The sequence below is a fragment of the Pelodiscus sinensis genome, chromosome 6 (assembly GCF_052426305.1).
Source record: "Pelodiscus sinensis isolate ZL-2025 chromosome 6, ASM5242630v1, whole genome shotgun sequence".
NCBI classification, from domain to species: domain Eukaryota; kingdom Metazoa; phylum Chordata; order Testudines; family Trionychidae; genus Pelodiscus; species Pelodiscus sinensis.
The window spans coordinates 110,381,469-110,403,706 of record NC_143057.1 but is presented as its reverse complement, the minus strand read 5'-3'; the positions used below and the strand labels follow the sequence as shown (position 1 = coordinate 110,403,706).

Genomic DNA, 22,238 nt, shown 5'->3' with positions numbered 1-22,238 from the left:
AAGGGCCAAACCTAGGCATTACAGACAGAGCTAATTTGGTGGAAATAGTTTGATTTGGCACCACCTGTTGTGTATTTTTTAGTCACACCCTAATAAACACCCACACACTTACGCCCCAGTGTTCAAACACCCTGCATTTCACACACAAATATTGCACAATTTTGGCATTAAATGGACTAGGCCACTTGTAAGGAATTAAAAATAATTAGATGTATAATCAACCCCCTTCAGGCACCCATCACCATCCCTGACATGCCAATGTTTTCTAACTACTCAGCAGCCAGGACTGATGTGTTACATACATAAGTATTGCTAGATTTTTTGCTGAAATCTCTAAATAACCTTAACTAATATATAAGCATATTTCCCAAAGCAAGTACCAAGAAATAAACAACACATTTTTAGTAAAGATTTTCCCCATTACACAGAAAAAGCTCACCAGTTTGAAATGGCAAGACATGGTTGTGGTAGGAAATAAAAGATACACAAATATATACTATTTGAATATGGTCCCCCAAATGAATACAAAAATTCCTCTTGATATTATATATAATGAACATTTAAAGCCATATAGTGCTCTCAATCCTTTTGTACAACTGGAGTTACACTGTGGATAGGGGACAGAAGTACAGTAGCCCTTGATGACATGATAAACTTGTAAAAGTTTTGGATTAACTTATCCAGTGTATTTTTTCCTATGATGAAATTCCCATCCAGCACACACCATACGATCCATCATCTATAGCCAAGCCCTTCGATACAACCGCATCTGCTCTAATCCCACAGACAGAGACCAGAAACTTCAGGATCTCTACCAAGCATTTATAAACCTCAGCTACCCACCTGGAGAAATAAAAAAGCAAATTGAAAGAGCCAAACGAATACCTAGAAACCATCTACTACAAGACAGACCCAAGAAAACCAACAATAGAACACCACTTGTCATCACCTACAGCTCCCAACTTATACCTGTCCAACACATTATCAATAGATTACAGCCTATACTGGAACAGGACACTAAACTCCAAGAAGCTCTGGGAGACAGACCCATAGTCTCCTATAGACAGACAACCACCTAACCTCAATATGATTCTTACCAACAACCACAGGACATACCACACTAATACCAACCCTGGTACTTTCCCTTGCAACAAACCCCGCTGCCAGCTTTGTCCACATATTCACTCTGCTGACACCATTATTGGGCCTAACCAAGTGAGTTATAAGATCAAGAATACATATTCCTGCGCCTCCAGAAATATAATCTATGCTATCATGTGCCAAAAGTGTCCGTCTGCTATGTACATTGGACAAACGTCTCAGACACTTCGCCAAAGAATCAATGCCCACAAAACAGACATTAGACAGGATCACAAAGAAAAAACAGTTGCTTGTCATTTCAACCAGAAAGGACACTGTCTGAATGACCTGCTAACCTGCATCCTACTTCAGAAGACATTCAAATCTGCACTTGAAAGGGAATCCTCTGAACTGGCATTCATGCTAAAATTCGACACTCTTCGCACGGGACTTAACAAAGACCCCAGCTATCTTACCCATTACAAAGATAGCTTCCCCAATTATCACCTCTGATACTATTAACTCACAGACATTTCCCCTTCCCCACCTCTAATATCATTAACTCACTGGCATTCACCTTCCTTCCCCCCCCCCCCCCCACATCCCCCTTCTGTTCTGTAATGTGATTTGTCCTTTTCATGTGTGTTCATTTTTTTTAAAATTGTATCCTTTGGTATATATGGTTGTGACTATTTTCTTCCATTATTTGATCTGAGGAAGTGGGTCTGGCCCACAAAAGCTCATCATCTAATAAACCATCTTGTTAGTCTTTAAAGTGCTACATAGTCCTGTATTTTGTTTCAGCTACACCAGACTAACACAGCTACATCTCTATCACTATTCTACCTGTCTAAGGTACTGCTTGAGCACCATATTGGAAACCTTGCAGGCTAAATGCAGGCACTGATGTAACACCTAAGTCAAAGCCTTGATGCTGCTAACAAGATGGAGGGTCGGAGTGAATGGAGAATTTATTACATTTAATCAACCCATCCGTAGGAATTGATCCTACTCCCACTTACATGAATGGAAAACTCCCATTGACCTGAATGGTGCAAGATCAACCCCATCAAGGTGTTGGTTTTTCTTTCTTACATACAAGGAATAAGTAAAGTGTCAGCAACCATGCACATGAATGTTTTCTGAGTCAACAAAATGTTGTGCACTGTGTTCATAAAACTAGTGAAATACATTTTTATTACATCTATTCAAGTAGTGGGTTGGAATAAAGAGGGAATAACTTCGTATTCCAAAGGGATGGCTGCTCTCTTAAATTGAGCAAAATGTACATTTTGTGAAAGGAAAACTTTATAAAATTAATGCTTAGAATCAATATAAATGTCTCTTCAATGCTTTTAACTGCCCAAAAACCCCACCCCAACCCATTGTGTTTAAATCAAGAAAAACATTGCAATCCAGTCATTGCAGCACCAAATCCTGAAAGTGAAACTTGCTTCTTTGATATTCATTGTCCAAGCCAAGACATGCAACAGCTAAAGAGAGCATCAGCAAAGAGAGGAATACTAGATTTTAAAAGCTCCTTCACATTTGGTACCCACAGTGTAATTAGTAACATAGGAAAATAAATGTGTGTACCAGACCTTAAGTCGACGGACTCCTTTTAAATGTTCAATAATAGAGAGGCAGGTGTTTCCCTTTTTCCACCACTGGACTCTGAGGCTATGTCTACACTGCAACGCTATTTTGGAATACCGGAGTATTCCAAAATAGCTATCCTGCATCTTCACAGCAAGCCCATTATTTTGAAATGTAACAGACTTGCTATTCAGATGTGCCTGTAAACCTCATTCTACGAGGAGTAAGGGACATTTCGGAATAGTGGGTATTTCAAAATTTGGCGCTGTGTAGACAGCACCAAATTACAAAATAAAAGTTATTTTGAAATAAGATATGCAATATGAGTGCAGTGTAAACGCATCTTGAGAATGCCCAGCTATTTCCACACTATACTCATCCTCTGAAGGTCCCATTTCAAAGCAATACCACTTTATTTCTGAAGAGAATCAAATAGGAATTCCTTTGCACCTTCTCAACAAAGCTCCTTCACTCTCTAATTCCACAGTGGCCAGTTTTAACTCAAAACCTCCCACCCATTAGTCCAATATTAAAGGTGGAAGATGTTGAGAAGAAGTAATTAATATGGAAGGACTGGGGGCAGGGCTGTTGAACACTTAAATGCGCGTCATATCTAAAATCCACTGTAGAGCTGTCTTTTGCCATTTCAAGGAAAATAAGTGAGATCAATCTGTGTGTTCACAATGAAAAAATGGCCATATTTTAATGCATTTGTTCATCCTAAATTAATCTTGGAGCGGGGAGGGGAGAGAGAGAGCAATTCCTCAAAGAGCATTAATCCAAGTACACACATTGTAGAATATTTGTCAATTTCACTCCTGGTCTATCTTTCCAAATGCTTACAGCCATGTTACTGCCATATTGAGTATCAACAAGTGTACTCTTACTCTAAAGCTCCAGAAAAGTTTTATTATCCCGCTGGAGAACTCCAGCACAGAAAGAATATATGGTTTGCCTAAGGCCAGAAGTCTGTGACAGAACCAGGCCCCGAATCTGATCTCAATTTCCAGTCCATTGCCATAACCACAAGACTGTACTTTGTACTAGTTCACAACAAGAGTAATCTCAAAGTCCCTAATTCATGTCCCTTATTATAGGCTCTTTCAGAAAAAAAATGCTTTATGTCTACCAGACGCTGAGAGGGCTAACCTTGTAGTCCACAACCAGCCATTAGCAAATGATCCCAAATTATGCCTCCCTGTTACTAAGCCAGGAGGGGCTGTGCCCAGCTTGTCTCAGCCAGAAGCTGGTTGTTGCATGTGAGAGAACTTCTGAGATGAAAAAGGCTCTCTCAATCAAATTATAATGTACAATAGCCTAGTGTTCACTTGATTACAGGACAAAATCCCAAAATTCTTGTGGGAGCAAATTTACTATGGTCACTCCCATTTTATACCAGGGTATGTAAAAGGAAAATTCAGGCTCTTAGCATTTCCTCAGGCAAATCTCTGGTTGACATTGATGAAAGGTTTGCTTGATTCAAGACTAAAACCTATGGGCCCGATTCTGCTGTCACAGTAGTGTAAATAAGAAACAAGCCAATGGAATTCTTCAGAATTGACACTGGTATAGCTGATCAGAATCTTACCTTTAGTAAGGAAGTCAGGATTTAGCCCGCTTATACATATCTTTCAAACTGCAGGTCAGAAATACTCAAGTGTCATACAATTGCACTGGGGCTTCTTTCCTGGTCTCACTATTTCTTTGTTCTGAGGCTTATAAAATAGCACATTTCATGAGACATAAAATATATTCTATTGTGGCTAATAACTGTAACTCAGAGTTACAGAAAAGCATGAGAAATATATATAGAGAGAAAACAGCAGCAGAAAAAAAATAAAGCTATTATTCAAGATGTGCAATTCCCAGACTTCAATCAGCTTCATTGCTAACACATCACATATGTATACAGTATTAGATGCACAACAAAGGTGATTGCAGGAGTATATAAGGAGACAGCATGAGTTAAAAATTCTTGTGTGTCACTTCTGGAGATCCAGGATCTGATCATTAAAATACTGTATCTTGCACTGTGGTGGTATCTTTCACACAGAGAATAAGTATTCAATTAAATGAATTTGGTGGTCTCAGTTTAGTTTATGCTGGTCATTTGTCAGCATCAGAAACCCACACCATTTGGCACACATGGTAGTCCACGAGGGCTTCCATTAGTGTAATAGTGGGTTGTGGTGTTCAGGATTTAGGAACAATTTAAGTAATTTGGAGAACTTTTAATTATTTATTCTTGGCTCCACCTATATTTGACTTATCACAAAAATCACTATATTCATTCAAAACTGCGTGAGTGTGCAGCATCTCTGGCAAGTTCTAAATCTATAGAGCATTTGTCCTGAGATGTGGTGTTATAAATGTCAAGATTCTTCAATGTTTAGAGTAGATCTTGTCAAAAAAGAAAAATCTAGTTTTGCAAAATGTACCGAAGTTTCAACTAGGGATGTAAAATCTCAGTTAATCAGTTTTGTTTATAACTGGTTAATCATAATGTTTAATCAGTTAAATAGGTGTGGGGAGAGAGTGGCTTCTTTGCCATAGGTGGGGACTGCTCTGGTATGCCTGGCCACGGGGGCTGCTTCAACCCATTGGTTAACCATAACCGGTAAACACCGGGTAAGGGTGATGCTTACCGGTTCACCATTCTCATCCCTAGTTTCAACATTGATTTTATTATTTTCAGGAAAAAAAAGTAAATGAAAAGTGGGTCAATTTCAAACACAAAAACAAAAATAAAGTGGTTATATAAATTCTTCATTTACGAAAGATCCAATTTCTGGTTAAACATTAACAACATTCTAATAAGCTTTTTAATGTTTACCATACATTTTTTGGGGGAAAAGGCAGCATATTTGCAAAAAAATAATGTGACTTTTTTCATGAAAAATGTTATTTTTGAAAATGTTTCCCTGGAAAACGTTGCTTGAAAAATGCTGACAGGCTCTATATTAGTGCTATTTAAACAGGTACATCACTTACACTGATTTAAATTTACAAGTCTCTCTCTCTCATATGTACATATACTGCTTTGGAACTATATGGCAGTCCATCAATTGTACTTGTACCATGTAGCAGCTCCAATGATAGAGTATTAAATTAATATGGTTCACAAAACCTCTTAAACCCTAGTTTCTCTTTTACATGACACAACATTTCTGTTCAGCTGCTTGCTTTATTTCAGTGAACGTGGCTTGAGCTTTTTCTTTAATAGTGTCTATATCCATATTTTGAATGTTCTGTAACTGTCCAAGGATGGACTCCTTGTCTTCTTCTTCTACTTGATCTTCTGCCACCATTTTCTGAAGGTCTTCTGGTAAATCCACATCATCTCCAGCCATTTGAATCTGGTTCTCATCCATTTCACTCTGTGAGGAAAAACATAGTACATTCCATTATGACAGCACACACCCTTTCCTAATATATAATTTGATCTATCAGAAATTCCATTGACTTCAGAGGGAATAGAAGCAAACCCTTCAGAACTTCAATCAAGATTTTTAGACCCAAGTGAGTTTGGGTGCCCACTCTGAGAAACTATGAAATGGCCTGATTTTCAGAAAGCGATGAGCACAGGTCCTCTGAAAAATCAGATCCCTTTAAAGTGTTGCAAATAGCACAATAATAAACTGAGGCACTCACTTGACACTTTTGAAAATCTTGGCCATAGCTATTAACAGTGGTAACAAGTTGCTACTCTGATTGTATATAAACGAACAACAACAGATTGCAACTCCCAGAGCTAATCTGCAATTAACTCACTTTAGGAATCTTATTCTTTCAGATGCGACTTACCGATGACATGCAGCAATATTTTCTAGGCTAAGAAGTCTATTGTGAATGTGATCCAAAAGGCACTAGGCTTTAGAGAAATTGTGCTATCAGAATATTGATTAGATCCTGAAAACAAGCCATTATGTCAGTTTGCTCAGTGCAAGTGAAAGCCAGAAATAATATATTTTAACTTGCTTGGATCATTGGAACAGGCCTCTAATTGAAGGACTGGTGGTGGTGGAGATTGTGCTGAAGATGGGGATTGTCCTTTTAGAACTTGGCCGTTATGACATTATGCTGGGCTGCTACATCCCTACTGCCAAATTAGAAATGCCTTAAGTCACCTTTTCTGATCTGTTTCTTTCCCGCTGTATGGGATATCTGCAGTTACCATACAATCACTTCCACTAAATCAGAATATGGGGAGTGTTGCCCAGGGTTAAGAATATGATATTGGTATGCATATGGCTCGCCTAATCTGACTAGAAGGTTATAGGTTTGTCTTCCTACCCCAGTCACAGAGATTGAGAGCTATGAGGCTCTATTTCTGGAGGCAGATCTGGGAAGCTGCAGAAATCATGCTTATACTGAAGATAGTGCCAAAATTTAAAACAATTATTAAGATTGGTATTAAGATTGCAAACAATACAAAACACACAGCAAGGATTGCACAAATGGATTCAGTCACCCCCGGGGATAGCATAAATGAAACCTGAGTATGCAGTTGTAATTTAACTTAGTATAGTACCATACTCACAAACAACCTCCTGGAGAAGCTTGGTATGAAGGGACCAACCCCCTTCACTGATGGAATTTGGATCTTGGTGAAAGGTGATGTATGGTAGCAGGGTATAATAGCAGAGAAACTTAGAAAAGCATAAGTAAAGAGTTTGAGGAAGGCAATCCTCAAGCAGAATGTGAGGGAGAGAAATATCTTAATGAAGAAGAAGATTCCTATCTCACAACTACTACCTTAGGGAATGTCTACACTATCGGCTACAAAAAATGAGGAGTAACATTAGTTCGGACTAAGGGCTTTAGTCCGAACTAACACGTCCCGGCGCGCACTTCCTGGTTCAAATCAGCTGTGATTCGAACTAGCGCGCCGGCGAGATCATGTTAATGGAGCGCGGGATATTTAAATCCCCGCTTCATTAACTACTTCGATTGTCTCCATTTGCATCCCTAGTTCGAACTAGGGATGCAGTGTAGACGTACCTTCAGAGTCCACAGCCTGACCCCCTCCCACATACAAACTCCCTCCCAGAGCTTGCCCCCCATGCTCCCTCCTGCACCCCAATCACCTGCCCCACCCAGGTGAAAGTAAGTAAAGGTGAACGAGCAACAGAAGGAGAAGGTGGGGCTTCTGAGAAATGGCAGGGCAGGGGCACAGCTTTGGGAAAGGGGGCAGGACAAGGACTGAGCAGGGTGACTTGGCGGTGGGTGGGGGGTTCTCAAAAAAATCAAAAGGTGGATCCTCAGGTTGCTAATGTGTGAGAACTGCTGTCTAGGTTATTGCTATTTTTTGTGTGTTGTACTCAATTAAAACCAAAGATTTGTAGACGGAAGCATTCTTTTATGTACCATTCATTTATTAGTTGAAAGTGTTGTGTCCCACACCTGGAAAAAAGAGATAGTTACCATAATTTTGGGTTCAGATAATATTGGCTAATGATCCCTGGTTTTAATTGAACTACTTAATCGATTTTCCCTCTTTTATAATAAAGGATGTTTTGTAGGGCAAACTTTCATCCTGTATAAGTATTTTGTTCTGTTGAAATATAATAGAAGGATTAGGTCTATGGGTCTCAGGTATCAGCCTCTATCTACCCCTTAATTAGTTCTCATCAGTAATTTATTGATGCAGTCAGAAGTGTGCTAGGTACTTTACAAACATGCGAGGAGAGATCTTGTAGGATATACAATCTAAGTAGCCAACATATAAGAGAGATCTGGGAGAAAGCATAAAACGACACAAGCACAAGACTAAGGTGATGTTTGGTACATATATCTTATTAGTGCTACAAAATATTTTAACATCCCTTTTCCTCCCACATGGTTACAATTTATTGACAATGGGAAGATTTGTGTTGCTTTTTAAAATATCCTGTTCACCCCAAAATAGAGTAAAGAGATTTTGCTCTTATTGTACAAAAGAACCCACCGTAAAACTAGTATACATCATTTCAGTTCAAATGGCAAAAGTTTTGGAAGGGAGAAGCATATGTAAACAGTGCAGTAGAATGGAAATTATTCTGCAACTTTAAAAAATAGGTAGTGCTACTTGGAGGCAACATTCATTATTTGATGTATAAGAGTTTAGGATTTGGTCCTTTGACATTGAGACTCCTTTATATGTCTCTAGCAACATGGGTGCAAGTGACCTTAATGCCCACTTTCAAAATCCTTCTCAACCTTACCAATATTAGTGTAAATAATCTGTAATCAGTGTTCACTTCTGAAAGGTCCCATTAACTAATTTTAAAAGGGATCTGGTGGCCAATGAGAAATTATAGGGTCATCTACATTTGGGCTATGTCTACACTGCCCCCTCTTGTGCAAAAAAATATGCAAGTGAGGCAAAGCATGGAATATTGTTGCACCTCATTTGCATAATTAACGAGGCTCCGTTTTTGCGCAAGAGACTAGACAGCTCCTTTTTGCGCAAAAACCCCCTCTTGCACAAGAGCTGTTCTTCCTGAAAAAAAGAGGAAGAACAGCTCTTGCACAAGAGGGGGTTTTTGCGCAAAAAGGAGCTGTGTAGATGGCTCCTTTTTGCGCAAAAGCCTCTTTTGTAAAAAGCGGCCGCTCATTGATTATGCAAATGAGGTGCGGCGATATTCTACGCTTCACCTCATTTGCATATTTCTTGTGCAAAACAGCACAGTGTAGACATAATGGCTACGTCTACACTGGCATGATTTTCCGAAAATGCTTTTAACGGAAAAGTTTTCTGTTAAAAGCATTTTTGGAAAAGCGCGTCTAGATTGGCAGGACGTTTTTCCGCAAAAGCACTTTTTGTGGAAAAGCATCTGTGGCCAATCTAGACGCGTTTTTCCGCAAAAAAGCCCCGATCGCCATTTTCGCGATCGGGGCTTTTTTGTGGAAAACACTACTGTGCTGTCTACACTGGCCCTTTTGTGCAAAAGTCTTTCAGAAAAAGACATTTGCCCAAACGGGAGCAGCATAGTATTTCCGGAAAAGCACTGATGATCTTACATGAGATTGTCAGTGCTTTTCCGGAAATTCAAGCGGCCAGTGTAGACAGCTGGCAAGTTTTTCCGCAAAAGCAGGAAAAGTGTAGAAAAGCAGGAAGTGTACCCACTTCTTCTACCAAAGGCTCCTCAAAAATGGGTCATCATGAGAAGGTGTCCACATAGTAAGTGATACTATATAGAGTAAAATAATTGGATAAATTATTCTCTATCATCCTTAAATCAAATATACAAACTAGAAACTATATGTAGGTCTCCATTCAGCTTCTGTCTATGACATGCTTAAAGTGAGGGACTCTATTGTACATAATCAGAGCAGTGGTTGCAGTGTTATTAAGTGGGACAATGGGAGGACTTAAACAACAAAAGAGAGGATGAAAGTTGGGCATGAGTCTGAGAATGCAACCGAGAGACAAGGGAAGGAACTATTTAAGCAATTAAAGGGTTCAAAATGCAGCAAATACTATACCCGTTTGTTTCCTGCTTGCCTGCTGAAAACCCCCGCCAATGGGACTACGTCAAAACAATGGCTATTTTGTTCAAATTTGATGGTGAATTCCAGTGGATCTAGTGTTCATAAGAGCAGGATATTTTGACACAGTTCACACATCAAAGATAAGCATTAATGCCTCATTATATCTCCAAAATGAAGCATGACACTGACTAAGGCCCAATCTGAATAAGCAGTGAGGCTGTCAGCAGGCGGTGTTTCAGAGAGCGAGAGGGTTCCGGTATCTGAATGAATCAATGCAAGAATGAATGAAAGAATGTGCATGTGTACTGGACATGCAGTCTTGGTTTTATAGCAAGGGAGGTCAGATTGGCTTACCCAACTACTTAATCATTATTTACTGTTACAGTTTTCCATGAGAATATATATTGTTTACCTTGAATCTGGTTTTTTTTTTTTTTTTCATATGCTGTTAAAAGAGCCTGGGCAATACCAGAATTATTATGATGCAATTAACTCAACATTCCATCTCACGGCTGCTTGCAAGAAAACATCAGGAATATGATTTGCTACTGCTAAATCTGTTGAAGACAGCAACAATATTATAATAAAAATATTCTTTATGGAGTTAACAGAGTGTTAATAAGGAAACTTTGGCTACAAAGTAAGTTTCTCTTCTTGAGGGTCTTTCCAACCAATAGTATAGGTGGAGAGGTGCAACCTTTAGATAACAAAAGTTACCCTACAAATTACAGTCAGCCATAGATTTCCCAATCCTTAGAACTATAGCAATAAAGGCATTACTCAGAGGGGTAGCAGTGTAAGTCTGTATCTGCAAAAACAAGACTAACAGTTTTTTGGGGGGGGCATAAAAACCCCACTTCATCAGATGCATTGCACCTGTTTTTTGGCCCACAAAAGCTTTTGCCCAAATAAATCTGTTAGGGTACTTCTACACAGTAGCCCATACCTCAAAATAAGCTACACAATTTCAAAATAGCTTATTTCAAAATTTGGGGCTGTTTACACTGTGCTAATTTCAAAACAAATTGCAGTTCGGGTGTTTTCCTTAATCCTCATGCAATGAGGTTTACAGGAAGCCAAAATAAGAAACCTGTTATTTCAAATGTATTTTGAAATAACAGGCATGCTGTTAAGACATGCAGAAAGCTATTTCGGGATAACACGTTATCCCAAAATAGTGCTGCTGTGTAGATGTACCCTCTGTCTTTAAGGTGCTGCAAGACTCCTCATTTTTTATAAAGACAGATAATATTACATAATGAATTACTGTGTATTAAATCTGTACATACACATCAAGTATAATTCTGCTGAAGTCATGGGAAATGCAGCTGTTTACATCACATCTGCATTTGGCCCAGAGTCTGTTAATCTTGCTAAGAATTCTAGTAGAGAATAGATTACCAATGGTAAACTAAGAAGAATATAAACCTCAACCTTCCTCTTAAAGCTTCTCAAAATTCTAGTTTCAGTTTTGCTACTGAAATTTCTGTAAGCCTAACAAAAATAAGGAGGGATTTGTTTCATCAGAAAATCAGACACAGATTTTTAGGGGGAGACAGCTGGTGCCCAAAACTTTTATCTTTTAAGTGTCTATATAGAGAATTAGGTTGCCAACTTTAGCACCTGGTTTTGAATGTCCTGGCCTTAATATCAAATTCATTTCAGTGCCTACTGAAAAAAAAATCCTTTGTAATACACTTATTCCAAAAGCCACCAATCCCTGCTTGTGAATTATTGTTAATGATTTTACATGGAAGTTGCTCAGACACAATGAAGAGGTACCAGTATAAAATCCTATAATTGAGAGATGTAAATATTTATTTGTGGAAGAAAACACAGACAAATATTTTCACTGAAGAAATCGTTACTTGAAGGCTTGTGGTCTACTGATGAATTGCACGCTACTTTCTACATGATTCTGCAAGTGCTTTTCAATACTTGCTTGAGGACATGCACTTCTGAGAGAATGGAGTATATTAGCCACCATTTTGCATTTACCTATTTCCTTGAAATCTGCATCTGCTGTGAGCTGGAGCGCTGATTATGGCCCTTATACATCAGTGCAGTTAGCAAATATCAGTCTAACCAACTCTATTTCAAATCAAAGCCAAAGGGATGAAAGATCACATACCAATGCATAAGGGAGCCAAAGGATCCCCTCAGTATCATTAAGCAACAAACTACACTTAGGTTTATCATTCTGTCATGTGATTTGCCTGTGTCTAATGCTCAGCAGTACTTGGATATAGTGAAAGATGCATATAATTAATGACAGGTTTCTTCTTTTCCTGATGCATTGTAAGAAGAGAATGTATTCCTTTTTTAATTAAAATAAAAGAGATTTAAGTGCATCTTTTTATAGTGAGCCTGATATATGGACAATGCTTAATGACATCTGGGGAACTTTTTCCTTCAACAGAGGTCAGAGCTGTTTCAGATGGAAATTCCAAATAGAGGAAAACTGTACCTACAATTAAAGTTGTATGCAAAATCTTAATTAGGGCCTTGGCTATGTGCTGGGATTGCCATGGTGCATCGGAGGGGAGCAATTCTGTACCCGTAGGTATTCTGGCACTGCTGTAGCCTCAGGATTGCAAATAGAATGTGAGCAGTGCTCTCGTACTTTTATGCAGATTAATACCTGGCAGATATATGGGTCCACTAGACCTTCACTTCACAAACTTCCTTTGCCATGGTGAAAGATCTCACCTCCCACCCCTGCCATGTCCATAGGGCACAACTGGTGTGAGCAGCTTCAATGGGAGCAGAGGGAAACCATCCCGTAGTTGGGACCCTCCTCCCAGAGGATGTTGCGGCATCCTCTCGCACTGAGGATACCTCTGAGGAGGAGGGAATGCCAGTTAGGAGGAGGCAGGTGTTAGTAGTGGGTGATTTGATCGTTAGAAACATAGATAGTTGGGTTTGTGATGACCGAGAGAACCGTATGGTCACTTGCCTGCCTGGTGCGAAGGTTACGGATCTCTCGAGGCATCTAGATAGATTTATGTGTAGTGCTGGGGAGGAGCCGATGGTCGTGGTACATGTAGGTACCAATGACATAGGGAAGGATAGGAGAGATGTCCTGGAGGCCAAATTTAGGCTGCTAGGAAAGAGACTGAAATCCAGGACCTCTATGGTGGCGTTCTCGGAAATGCTTCCAGTTCCACGCGCAGGGCCAGGTAGGCAGGCGGAGCTTCAGAGTCTCAATGCATGGATGAGACAATGGTGTAGGGAAGAGGGGTTTAGATTTATTAGGAACTGGGGACACTTTTGGGAGAGGGGGAGCCTATACAGGAAGGATGGGCTCCACCTAAACCAGGGTGGAACCAGACTGCTAGAACTAAACATTAAAAAGGCCATAGAGCAGTTTTTAAACTAAGAGATGGGGGAAAGTCGATTGGTGCGGAGATGCACGTAAATCGGAGGGAGACTTCTCTTAGAGGAGAATCCATTGATAGAGATTCTCTAAGCTGTAGTCAGAAAGAGAAGAGGTGAGAAGGCAAACCATGGGCCAGAGCAGACAAACAACTGCATACAAGGGAATCCAATGCATCAGGGAAGGGCAGAAAAATAAGCAATGGCAAATTTTTAAAGTGCTTGTACACAAATGCTAGGAGTTTGACTAATAAGATGGGTGAACTAGAGTACCTCGTATTAAATGAGGAGATTGACATAATAGGCATCACTGAAACCTGGTGGAATGAGGAAAATCTGTGGGACACAATCATACCGGGATATAAAATATATAGAAAGGATAGAGCAGGCCGGGTGGCGGAGTGGCACTGTATGTGAAAGATAATGTAGAATCAAACTAAATAAAAATATTAAGTGAATCAACATGTTCAATAGAATCGCTATGGATAGTAATTCCATGCTCCAATAATAAGAAATTAGCAGTAGGGATATATTACTGACCACCTGACCAGGACAGCAATACTGACATTGAAATGCTAAGGGAGATTAGAGAGGCTACCAAAATAAAGAACTCTATAATAATGGGGGATTTTAATTACCCCCATATTGACTGGATACATGTCACCTCAGGAAGAGAAGCGGAGATAAAATTTCTCAATGGCTTAAATGACTGCTTCTTGGAGCAGCTGGTGCAGGAACCCACAAGGGGAGAGGCAATTCTCGATTTAGTCCTGAGTGGAGTGCAGGATCAGGTCCAGGATATAACCATTACAGGACCGCTTGGGAATAGTGACCATAATATAATAACATTCAACATTCCTGTGGTGGGAAGAACACCTCAGCAGTCCAGCACCCTGGCATTTAATTTAAAAAAGGGGAATTACACAAAAATGAGGAGGTTAGTTAAACAGAAATTAAAAGGCACAGAAACTAGAGCCAAATCCCTGAAAGCTGCATGGAAACTTTTTAAAGACACCATACTAGAGGCCCAACTTAAATGTATACCCCAAATTAAAAAACATAGCAAGAGACCTAAAAAAGAGTCACCGTGGCTTAACCACCATGTAAAAGAAGCAGTGAGGGACAAAAAGGTATCTTTCAAGAAGTGGAAGTCCAATCCTAGTGAGATAAATAGAAGAGAACATAAACACGGTCAAATCAAGTGTAAAAATGTAATAAGAAAAGCGAAAAAAGATTTTGAGGAACAGCTAGCCAAAAACTCAAAAAGAAATAACAAAATGTTTTTTAAGTACATTAGAAGCAGGAAGCCTGCTAAAAAACCTGTGGGTCCCCTAGATGATCGAGCTATAAAAGGAGCAATCAAAGACGATAAAGCCATTGTGGAGAAACTAAATGATTTCTTTCCTTCAGTCTTCACGGCTGAGGACGTTGGGGAGATTCCTGAATCTGCACCGGCCTTTGTGGGTGATGAATCTGAGGAACTGTCCCAGATTGAAGTGTCATTACAGGAGGTTTTGGAACAAATAGAAAAAGTTAATGTTAACAAATCTCCGGGACCGGATGGCATTCATCCAAGGGTTCTAAAAGAACTCAAATGGGAAATTGCTGAGCTATTATCTGTGGTTTGTAACATATCCTTTAAATCGTCTTCCTTACCTAATGACTGGAAGGTAGCCAACGTGACACCAATATTTAAAAAGGACTCTAGAGGCGATCCTGGCAATTACAGACCTGTAAGTCTAACTTCAGTACCGGGCAAATTAGTAGAAACAATAGTAAAGAATAAAATAGTGAAGCATGTAGAAGAACATAATTTGTTGGACAAAAGTCAACATGGCTTCTGTAAAGGGAAATCCTGTCTTACTAATCTGTTAGAGTTCTTTGAAGGGGTTAACAAACATGCGGACAAGGGGGATCCAGTAGATATAGTATACTTGGATTTTCAGAAAGCCTTTGACAAGGTCCCTCACCAAAGGCTCTTGTGTAAATTACATGGCCATGGGATAAGAGGGAAGGTCCTTTCTTGGATTGAGAACTGGTTAAAAGACAGGAAACAAAGGGTAAGAATAAATGGTAAATTTTCAGATTGGAGAGGGGTAAGTAGTGGTGTACCCCAAGGGTCAATCCTGGGACCAATCCTTTTCAACTTATTCATAAATTATCTGGAGAAAGGGGTAAGCAGTGAGGTAGTAAAGTTTGCAGATGATACAAAACTGTTTAGGATAGTCAAGACAGAAGCAGACAGTGAGGGACTCGAAGAAGATCTCACCAAACTGAGTGATTGGCCAACAAAATGGCAAATGAAATTTAATGTGGATAAATGTAAAGTAATGCACATCGGGAGAAATAACCCCAACTATACGTACAGTATGATGGGGGCTAATTTGGCTACGACAAATCAGGAAAGAGATCTTGGAGTTGTCGTGGACAGTTCTCTGAAAACTTCCACGCAGTATGCAGCGGCTGTCAAAAAGGCAAATAGGATGCTAGGAATTATTAGGAAAGGGATAGAAAATCGGACCCAGAATATCTTACTGCCCCTGTATAAAACTATGGTACGCCCACATCTTGAATACTGTGTACAGATGTGGTCTCCTCACCTCAAAAAAGATATTTTGGCCTTGGAAAGGGTTCAGAAAAGGGCAACTAAAATGATTAGGGGTTTGGAACGGGTACCATATGAGGACAGGTTAAAGAGACTGGGACTTTTCAGTTTAGAAAAGAGGAGACTGAGGGGGGATATGATAGAGGTCTATAAAATCATGAGTGGTGTGGAGAGGGCCGATAAATAGAAGTTATTTATTAGTTCCCTAAATAGAAGAACTAGAGGACACCAAATGAAATTAATGGGGAGCAGGTTTAAAACTAATAAAAGAAAGTTCTTCTTCACACAGCGTGTAGTCAGCCTGTGGAACTCCTTGCCAGAGGAGGCTGTGAAGGCTAGGACTATAATAGAGTTTAAAGAGAAGCTAGATAATTTCATGGAGGTTAGGTCCATAAAAGGCTATTAGCCAGGGGATAAAATGGTGTCCTTGGCCTCTGTCTGTCAGAGGCTGGAGAGGGATGGCAGGAGACAAATCACTTGATCATTGTCTTCGGTCCACCCTCTCTGGGGCACCTGGTGCTGGCCACTGTCGGTAGACAGGATACTGGGCTAGATGGACCTTTGGTCTGACCCAGTATGGCCATTCTTATGTTCTTATGTGTGGAGTCCACATGCAATTTCCAGATCTTACTCCTCTTTCTACAGTCGAGCTACCTCTGTTCTACCAGGACAGGCCTGCAGAGAAAGGATTTGGCCCTGTAATAGAGTCCAGTCTATGTTTCATACAAACTCTCCTCTTCCAAATTCTCTTGCTCTGGAAAGTTTCTTTTTGTGCTTTGACAATGTCTAGGAGGCAGAAAGATCATGTAGCACACGGAGTAACGTTTAACAAATCACTTACATTCAGAGTAGTGCACTTCATTAAACTGAGTCAGTGATAGTCTCACTCCAAAATGACAAAAGGTATTTAGGGATTATGAGGCTGCATATAATTAATGACAGGTTTCTTCTTTTCCTGATGCACTGTAAGAAGAGAATGTATTCCTTTTTTAATTAAAATAAAAGAGAATTTAAGTGCATCTTTTTATAGTGAGCCTGATATATGGACGATGCTTAATGACATCTGGGGAACTTTTTCCTTCAGAATGGCAGTGATTGAGACTCTTTGTACCCAGCAACTATGAATCTGCCAAAGCAGTGTAAATGGACAAGGAGCAAGGGGAGATTAGATGATACTGTAACGTTTCAGCTGCAGTCCTCCGGATGGTGTTGAGAATGATATTCTTCAAAGTCTTACATATAAGCCAGTAGGTTGGGAATTTGAGTGTCACTTCTAAAAATCTTCATGACAAAAATTAAAGAAACAGACAAAGTCCCACAATTTCCCCTCTTTTGGCCATTTCTTTCTGACATTTTGCCTAGATTCCTTATTTTTCCTACAATTTTCCCATCTGGTTCTTCACTGCCATTTCATACCTTCTCTTTCAAGAAGCTACAAGTCCTTCATGTACAGCCAGAGAGATGTCATCTTCTCCCTCCCCCCCCTTTTTTTTGGTAAAGCACCAAGGGAGGCGATTTTTCTAACCACCTGCAAATGACATGGGCACAGTGAGTAGTGAGATGTACAGTTACTGATGTGAGTATAACAGGCTGGGCTTTAAATGTGCAAGAGATAAGTTAAAAAAAAATCATCGCTACATCTGAAAATTTCACTCCTTGCTCTTATTACTGGTCATTCAATAGCACAGCTGTGATGGAAGTCAAGAAGCAGCAGAATCCAAGGTGAAAATAAATCAGTTGATTTTTCCGAGGGAGATAATGCTCCCGGGGAGAGATGAAGAATAGGCACATTCTGGTTTTATTACAAAAGGGAGAGAAACTGACTGCTAAACTGATGAAGAGTTGCCCCTTTTGTATTGTGGGAGGGGGAAATTAGATATAAGGAAGTCAGGGGACAGGGGTCACTTTGTACCAATGGATAAGGGGTGTTGGTGGATGATGATGGCTCCAAACCAGATTTTGATACCAGTTACAACAGTGTAAATCCAGACTTCATGAAGCCTTTGCTTGTGGTACTGCTAGAGATGCCAGAGAATAAGGCACTGGATTGGTACTCAGGACCCTGGGCTCTAATTCCAGCTCTGCCACTGATCTTGGGCAGGTATCTCATCTCCATTATCCTTCCCACCCTGTTGCTCATCTATTGAGACTGCAAACTGCAGGGAGGAGGCAGTTTCTTACTGTATGTTTGAACGGTGCAGCTCACTGCAGAGGTCTCTCAGCCGAGTCGCTCAGCACTAATATGACAAAAAGCTAACAGTGTTAGTTTGATTTAAGACTGGTGTAAATCAGAACCTTGTTTAGGCCTATTTAAAAACAAACAAACAACCCTCCCCCCCCATCTTCTACAGAAGCCCAACTATGGCTATTTCTTGATCTAGAACAGGACTCAGGAGTGCTAGATTCTATCTGCATCTGGGCCTTAATTAAACATAATAATATAATATAATCTGTCTAATTAATAGCTGTAAATCAAATACCAGAACACAATATTGAGAATTGACCTTTCGGGTGCTGCTCAGATGTCAAATCCAGAGATAGGTCACATGCAAAAATATTAAACATCTGATTTGGTATAATTTGAAACTAAAATTTCAGATTCATCAATGTTTTTTGAATTTTCAATCCATTTTCTAGAGAAAATACAGTGGGCAGCACACATCTCACAGGTGTGAAAAAGCTTTACAGTCAAGGTATTGAATCAATACTGTTATTCCACTATTACAACCAGCCTGAAGATGAAGTAAGGTGGTGATGAATCAGGTCTCCAAATGCAATATTTAAGGCAGACAGCTGTACTCTTCCCACATCTCACACACCACAGAAGCAATTATCCAGGAACCTATCCCTGCAATAAACACCATTGCAACTCTGTTCACACATCTACATGAGCAACACCCATCTCAAGGCCTAACCACATAAGCCACACCATCAAGGTCTCATCCACTTGCACATCCACTAATGTGATATATGCCACAAAGTGCCAGAAATGCCCCGCTGCCATGTACAGTGGCTAAACCAGAGGGTGCGTCTAGATTGGCATGATTTTGCACAAAAGCAAGTGCTTTTGCACAAAATCTTGCCACCTGTCTACACTAGCCATGAGTGTTTGCGCAAGAACACTGGCTTTGTAATGTACAAAATCAGTGGTTCTTGCGTAAATACTCCAATGCTTACGCATAGGGAAAAGCCCTCTTGCGCAAGTATTCTTGCGCAAGAGGGCCAGTGTAGACAGCCACTCTAATTTATTGCGCAAGAAAGCCCAATGGCTAAAATGGCCATTGGAGCTTTCTTGCACAAGAGAGCATCTACACTGGCATGGATGCTTTTGTGCAAAAGCAAATCTTTTCCTATTGTTACTGGCATTTTATGATTAGTTTTGGAATCATGTGGGCTGATAAAATATCTCAGGTTAGCTGTGTACAGGCAGTCCCCGACTTACGCGGATCCGACTTATGTCGGATCCGCACTTACGAACGGAGATTGCTACCTGCGAGCTCCGGGGCGAGAAAGCCCCGTTCGTAAGCTGCTCCGGTGCCCCTGGTCTGCTGGAGACCATCTGGGTTCCCGTGCTTCTGAGGCTTTGCCAGAGCAAAGCCTCAGAAGCGCGAGGAACCGCCGCTGCTGCCGCTTCAGTCCCGGTGCCTGTGGTCTGCTGGGGACGGTCCCCAGCAGACCACAGGCACCCGGACTGAAGCTGCAGCCGCGGCGGGGTCCCGTGCCTCTGAGACTTTGCCAGAGCAAAGCCTCAGAGGCGTGGCACCCCGCTGCCGCTGCGGCTCTGCTCCCCGTGTCCCTGGTCTGCTGGGGGGGGGGGGACGCAGCTAGTGTGCCCCCCCCCAGCAGACCAGGCTTTTGTTTTGGACCCTGGGGCAGAGCAGCTGGGGCGCTGCCGATTGGTCCTGCAGCGCCGCTCTGGGCACTACTGGACCAACCCGGCAGCACCCCAGCTGCTCTGCCCCAAGTCCTGATTCAGCCGCTGCTGGTCAGTTTCAGCAGCAGCTGAATCAGGACGCCTGGGGCAGAGCAGATGGGGTGCTGCTGGGTTGGTCCAGTAGCACCGAGGAGCGGCGCTACTGGAGCAACCCAGCAGCACCCCAGCTGCTCTGCCCCAGGCGTCCCCAAGTCAGCTTCTGCTGAAACTGACCAGCGCTGACTACAGGAAGCCCGAGGCAGAGTTGCTCTGCCCCGGGCTTCCTGGAATCAGCTGCTGATCAGTTTCAGCAGCAGCTGACTTGGGGACGCCTGGGGTTCTTAAGTTGATTCTGTATGTAAGTCAGAACTGGCAGTCAGTTTCAGCAGCCGCTGAATCTGGACGCCAGTTCCGACTTACATACAGATTCAACTTAAGAACAAACCTACAGTCCCTATCTTGTACGTAACCCGGGGACTGCCTGTATTTATCTCATCGCTCTAACTTGCCTAACAGTCCCATAATGATATTTCAAATTACACACTATTTAGTACACAGTTTTGGAGGCCATAATCTTAGGTAGGATAATAGGAACTCTCCCCCAAACGATGAGCTTTTAAAATGCAGCTCATGAGGTATCTTATTTTCATCTTCTTTTTGAGGCCTCCTCCTACAAACTGGATACATCAGTGAAACCGTATGAGGGGGTAAGAAATACTCAACTGAGACCAAGCACAATGTTGTGTGAAAAAAATCAATTATTAAGATGACTGTAGTGAGTAAAGACAAAATCTTACCTTGGAAATAGGTGATATGCTGCCTACTGTGAAGAGGCAAAATTTGTCAAAAAAAAACCATACTTCGCATGGATGAAAACATCTTTTCAACGACAAACCTAAGTTGACAATTCTGTTAATAGGATTAAAGTTAATTAAGGAACTGTTTTCTCCTATAAATTCTGGTCCATATAGCATGGATGGAGTTTTAAGTTTTGGAGTTATGTGGGAACCCTTTTTAGTCCTGACATTCATTATTTTATTTACACCTTCTGGCACTTCTTGATATCAACTTTTATGCCTTTCAGTTCAATAGCCTGTACTTAGATTCAGGCCAACATTTCCAAATGATTTTTAGGAGAGTATTATACTTGCTTCAGAAACATAACAGAATGGGTATACTTTTCATGGGGGAAGAGCATTCAAATGCTATACTTTTGTTTTGGGTTTTTTTGGTAACATATCAGTTACATAATTGGTCTCTGAGTATATCAGAGAGGGGAAAGTTGGGTTACAACCTAAAATAATAGATCATATAAATGCACAAATCCAAAATGGTAAAACTTGCAACACTTACCCAGTTAACCCCAGTTCAGAAAAGCACTTAAGCAAGTGCTTAATTATTTTGCTGACTCTGAGCTTCTGTCTTTACTTGTCCAGAGTTTCTACTCTTGTCATTGGACATTTAATCAGAGAGGACTGAATGAAAAATGAGGCCAGAATCCTACAATGAGCACTGGACAAGTTTATTGGTCTCACTGGAATTCTGAAGTGGGGTGTGTATGTTTGGGGAGGAAGAGACCACCTGTGTAGAGATTATTACAGCAAGAGGCCCTAAGTTACAGGGGAGATTTTTAACATCCCATTTGGCATCCAGCCACCATGGACTCTAGGCCCCTAACTATGCTAATACCTTAGAAAACCCCTCATTTGAGGATTTAGTCTCACAGAAGTAACAGCAGTAAAATATTTCTCCAGGAAAGGAATGTACATTAGCTGGTTCATCACACACTTCCAGAAGGCAAAACAAAGTTTCATCACATTTTTCTACTCATCTATTCATTTAAATGCTTGTTTTTACAGACCCAATCTGAACTTCTAGGTTCTATAATGACAGAATAACTTTTATGCAATTAAATTTTCCCTAACTATACTTTTAAAATAATTATTTGTTACTTACCAATGGTATATCAACAACAACTTCCGTCTAATTCCCACCCTTACTACCTACTGGCAAAAAAGTAAAAGTTTTTGGTATAAGTGCCTCATTTGGGGGCAATAAACAGTTCTCAGACAAGAGCAAGAATGTAATCAGGAAAATATGTATAATAATTAGTAAGTGTTTAAGAACATTTTACTAGATGCCCCCAAAAGACACAATCTCATAATCAAGGAATAAAGCTATGAAGGTTTTAAAAAG

General features: G+C 40.6%; 1 protein-coding gene across 1 annotated transcript in view; it reads right to left on the bottom strand.

The window, feature by feature from the left end:
* Positions 1 to 2,268: 2,268 nt before the first annotated feature.
* The window catches only part of CPLX4 (complexin 4), a 41,403-nt gene continuing 21,433 nt past the window's right edge, over positions 2,269 to 22,238 (bottom strand). Inside the window, exon 3 of the mRNA XM_006116528.5 lies at positions 2,269 to 6,053. Coding sequence (XP_006116590.1) covers positions 5,826 to 6,053 — 228 coding nt within the window. The 3' untranslated portion in view covers positions 2,269 to 5,825. The remainder of the gene's footprint in view (positions 6,054 to 22,238) is intronic.